The 4,554-nt window shown below is 29.0% G+C and overlaps 1 protein-coding gene across 2 annotated transcripts; it reads right to left on the reverse strand.

Moving 5' to 3' along the window:
• Window positions 1–755: 755 nt before the first annotated feature.
• Window positions 756–2,539, reverse strand: LOC119668958 (axoneme-associated protein mst101(2)-like). 2 transcript variants are annotated; one of them, XM_038078657.1, is made up of 3 exons: window positions 2,345–2,539; window positions 2,117–2,286; window positions 756–2,068 (listed from the first exon to the last, which is right to left on the reverse strand). In XM_038078657.1, the coding sequence occupies exons 1-3, from the start codon at window positions 2,413–2,415 to the stop codon at window positions 1,599–1,601; spliced, it is 711 nt and encodes a 236-aa protein (XP_037934585.1). In that variant the 5' UTR covers window positions 2,416–2,539; the 3' UTR covers window positions 756–1,598. The 2 variants fall into 2 exon arrangements, with proteins under 2 accessions (XP_037934585.1, XP_037934583.1); XM_038078655.1 differs by having other exon boundaries at window positions 758–2,286.
• Window positions 2,540–4,554: the final 2,015 nt, after the last annotated feature.

Raw genomic sequence — 4,554 nt, forward strand, 5'->3', positions numbered from 1 at the left:
TTTAGAATTAATACATGACAACACTGTGAGGATATTTTTAGTTAAAAAAAAAATATATATGTATATATATATAAGTTAGTTTTTCAGACAATAAAGCTAAGAATACCAGGTTGTATAATTTACACTACATTCTGGCATTATTTAGTTGTAGTAAAAAAATAGATATAGTTTCTCAAGAATTATTTCGTTTTATAAATAATAGAATAGCATTGGTCCTTCTACCCAATGCGTTGATATAATAACTTTATATATACTTCAAAAACAACGGCAGTATTGTACTTCCCGATGGAATTTTTGATATAAGATCAAATTATTTTATTCAGCCATATTTTCTAGTACTATTTTAATTATTATATTTGCTTCTTCTTGGCATTAATTATTTTATCATTTCCAATCTTTCTTGTAGATAGATAGATGACAATACGCATATTATATAAAAACTAGGGTATTTGTTTACCTCAAACTCATAATGCAACTGCTTTGAAATGTGTACCAGAGCAATGAACCAGAGAGTAGCTTACTATCGGAAACTAGTCTAAAAATTTGCATATATCAAATAGCGAGTAAACTGCATTGAAGATTTAGTAAGATTGGTTCAAATCCTATGAAGCATAATGAAGTGATTATAGATGATTGTAGACTATTATGAAATTATAGATTATCTAAATTAGGAGTGATGCGAATATAAGGAAAGTCAAGGTTCACACTGAACTGTAATGCCAAATAAGATGAAGAAAAAATTATCTATATGTAAAGACAGATGATAATAGATGCAAACGTTTTTTATTACAAGCTCGCCATTATCATCCAAGAACAGTTAAATGAATTTTAGGATTTACGAAGTAAATCGAGTGACTCAAAAAATATATGGTATCCTAGCAATATTTACAAAATTTTGGTATAAAACTTAATGTATTTCACATTTTATTATATTAGAAAAACTATTTCACTAGAATTCACTAGAAAATAACAGGACAGGACAACAACAACAAGAATTATTCAAACTGACAGGACAACAACTCATTTAAGTTTCTAATAACGAATAGTTCTCTATGAGATGTTGATATGATAATTCTTCTGTGGAATTGGAGAATTGTACCATATTGCAGTGGTCTTTACCACTTATTTATTTTAGTTTTATGTTCTATATTCACTTTAGAATAACTTAAGAATTTTTATTCCCCTAGACGTTTTAGAATTAAGTGCCGTTAAGAAGAATAAGTTTGCTATCCATACATAGTTATTTGTTCACAATTATATGAAACTTGTTTTGATGCTTCTAATCTTTATGAAATTTTATCATACAGAATTTTGGAGCTCTTGTTAATCTATAACACTATTTAAACTGTTTAAACTTAAATCAAATAATCAAATTTGTAGATAAAATATTCGAAAACAAAGTTTTTATACATAGAAAATCCCGAACCTTCATTTTGTATGTATCTAAAATAGATGTTATGGTAATATGTTGTTTTTTGTTATTCCAATGAATGCATTTTAGTGATGCACAACTGCACTTTAAGATTTATATTGAATTTTTAAAAGTAGTACCAAAATTTTGCAATTGCTTATTTTTGGAATGTTAATTATTGGTTCCTTTAGACAACCACAACTTTTTTGGGTTTAGTTGTTTGTCTCAACATCCCACCAAGTTGACAACACTCTTCTCCTTTCTCTTGCTTGCTTCGGTGGTCATTCAAATGGTCCTGTTCAACAGTTAGTTCTTCTGCAGGTAGGCAATTATCTGTACTATTACGGCATGTATTATTTCCAGCTTTCTTGTACTTCTTAGCTTTTTTCGTCTTCTTTGATTTTTGACTAGAAAACAGTTTTTCGGTAATAGAGCAGTTAGCAGCTTTACAACGACAGCACAGTCTTTGACAAACTTTATTTTTCTTCACTGTTCTTTTTTTAGCCTTTTTGGACATTTTACATTGCCTCTTACGTTTTCCTTGCTTGATAAATTGATCAGAGTATTCTTCATATTCTTCGTTAGAAACAACTTCTGTAATGGGAAGACTCTGAGTACTGCAGCAACACAAGTCTTCCTCATCAAGTTGTTCCTGCTCTTGATTTGCTGTTATTGAATTACTCATTAAGTTTTTAGCAGACTTACCCAGTTTTTTTACTTTCTTCCGAACAGCTTTATTTTTGCGTTTAAGTGAGTTTCCGATAGGTTTTTTTCTTTTTCCTGGTTGAAGCCTTTTCTTACTCTTAATATGGCAGCTACAAGTCGATTTGGGAATAAGATTATTATTCTGTCCCTGTGGCAATTCATTGTTGTGACTAAAAAATTAAATACTTCGACGTAATGCTTATTTGTTATAAACTATTAGAAACTTACGTTAAAAGTGGCTTGGACATATTTATTTTCATATCCGATGGTGTGATTAATGAAGAGCAAATGTTACCCATCCTTTTTCAATAAGTTTTTAAAATCCGAAAAATAATCTGAATTTTACTGAATCTGAATATTAAAGCACTTAAATTTCCGTCCCTGTTTTCACAAACAAATTTTTGAATAAAATCTTAGAATCTTGAAGTATTTTATCGACAATAACTTTTTTTTAAAAAAAACTAAGCATACTGCAATGTACTAGGATAAATATAAAATATAAATTTTCATTACAGAATAAATATCGATTATTATTGAAAAAGAAATCAAATATTTTTTTGATATAAATTTTAAACTTGTTAGATAAAGTGAAACTTTCTGCGGAACTAAATTATTTGTTGACAGCTAAGGCAACATATTTGAAGGAATAAAGGAATAAATAAATGAAAGCAACCTTAAGAGTTCTGCGAAATATTCATTCATCTAGCTAAAAAATTAAGTGATATGCTCATAGACTTATATAGACTTATATCGCTAGATCTACAGATGTATCAACTGGAAGCGTTAAACTAACCAAGCATGTTCAAAATCACAAATCTAGAAATTTTAGGTATAACCTTTTTAAGCCACTTTTGAAGAATTTGAGACGTTATGAGCGTTAAACACAGCTTCATTTGAATATTTCTTGTAATCCAAAAAGTATGCTATAAAAATTATAAACACGAACATTTGGACGCTTAATAGTAAAGACTACTATTTCTGCTGACATTTTAGAGAAAACTCATTTCTTAAGGACGTACCTACATAATATATACAATACAATTCGTTTGTATTTATTTGATGGATTTACTACAAAGAATTTAAGTCAGTTGTTCTAAATTTATTAATATTTTACATACTTAAAACAAGGGTTTAAATTACAAAGAAAATTAAGATTCAAATGAGAATTGATGTCATAGATTTGGAATTGTAGAATATTCTAGGATTACGCATTTAAAGTCGGTAATGGTAGTTTTAGTTCAATTTCAAGTAATAAATTCAAGCTTATGTTTATTAGTCTTCCTAAAAGAATAGTATTACAAGCACAATTTGTATTGCGTTATAAATCCAAACTTAATGCGCAGAAGGCTTGATTCAAAATATAAGTATATGAAAGGTCTGGTTGATTGGTTTGTTGTAAACATTAAGATATAGACTAAATCCATCAGATCGAACTTGAATAATTTAATAGGTCTTCCGTCTGAACCAATAATCAATCTGAAAAGCTGTCAAAAAATATTTTCCTGGAAGGTCTACTGCTGGAAACGTTTATTAAGATTGATTGTTAGAATGCGGTTTTAGTCGGAAATTATTCATAGCCTGATAGCTGAGATCTTTTCAACGCGTTCCCAATAAATAATTGAATTAGGTTCAAGTCTTACACTGTGGCTTTCGATGCTTACCACCTACCTCGAAAGCAGTTTAAACTAATACCAAAAGGAAAACACATACCCAATCAATTTTGATGGGCGCACAAAAGATCTTTTAGCTCGGGGTGCACTCATAGCCTATTATTTAATAAATAAAAAAAATTTTGATCGGTGTGTTTTTAACACAGATTACCTAAATTACCCAGTTAATACATAAAACTTTTGAACTGAAAAATTATGGGCTGTTACACTTTGAGAGATAGTAACATGATTTGGAAATGCTACACCACAGAAATGCTACAGAAATGCTAAATTTAGTCTAAACCCAATCATGCCTTAAACTATCAATGAGTATTTCTTCAAAGTCTTCATGGTTTCTCATTTTATGATATTTTAGCAAGTACTACTTCAAAAAATTTGGTTCTTCCTTAATAAAAAAATATTTTAACTTCATAACAAACAATTGACTAAGAACTATCTATTATCTTATCAATTTCATATGTGTAAGCTGTAAATATAATAATAATTAAAATGAAATTTGCGGAAAAATATATTTATTATGTGTCGACCAATATACATACATCTATGAGGTCTGGAATAGGCTTTAAACATTTCCCAATGAATTGCATTGAAGTAATTGGGTGAAGCCTAATAAATATTTTATTCTAATCTGATCTTTAAAGAAACATATAAAAAAGTCATTTCGTAGCAATATAATTTACTCAATCGGTAGATGTAAGACCACAAGAAGGTTTGTATAGTTTAAGGACTAAAAACAACTCACGGATGCGATGATTGTGACACAACTTC

The sequence above is a fragment of the Teleopsis dalmanni genome, chromosome 1 (genome assembly GCF_002237135.1).
Source record: "Teleopsis dalmanni isolate 2A chromosome 1, ASM223713v2, whole genome shotgun sequence".
NCBI lineage: Eukaryota > Metazoa > Arthropoda > Insecta > Diptera > Diopsidae > Teleopsis > Teleopsis dalmanni.

Bases quoted from the DNA above. Each gene is read 5' to 3' on its own strand.
- LOC119668958 (XM_038078655.1), bottom strand. From the start codon at position 2,415: ATGGGTAACATTTGCTCTTCATTAATCACACCATCGGATATGAAAATA. The intron at 2,287-2,344 runs GTAAGTTTCTAA...TTAATTTTTTAG, and splicing joins ATGTCCAAGCCACTTTTAAC to TCACAACAATGAATTGCCAC.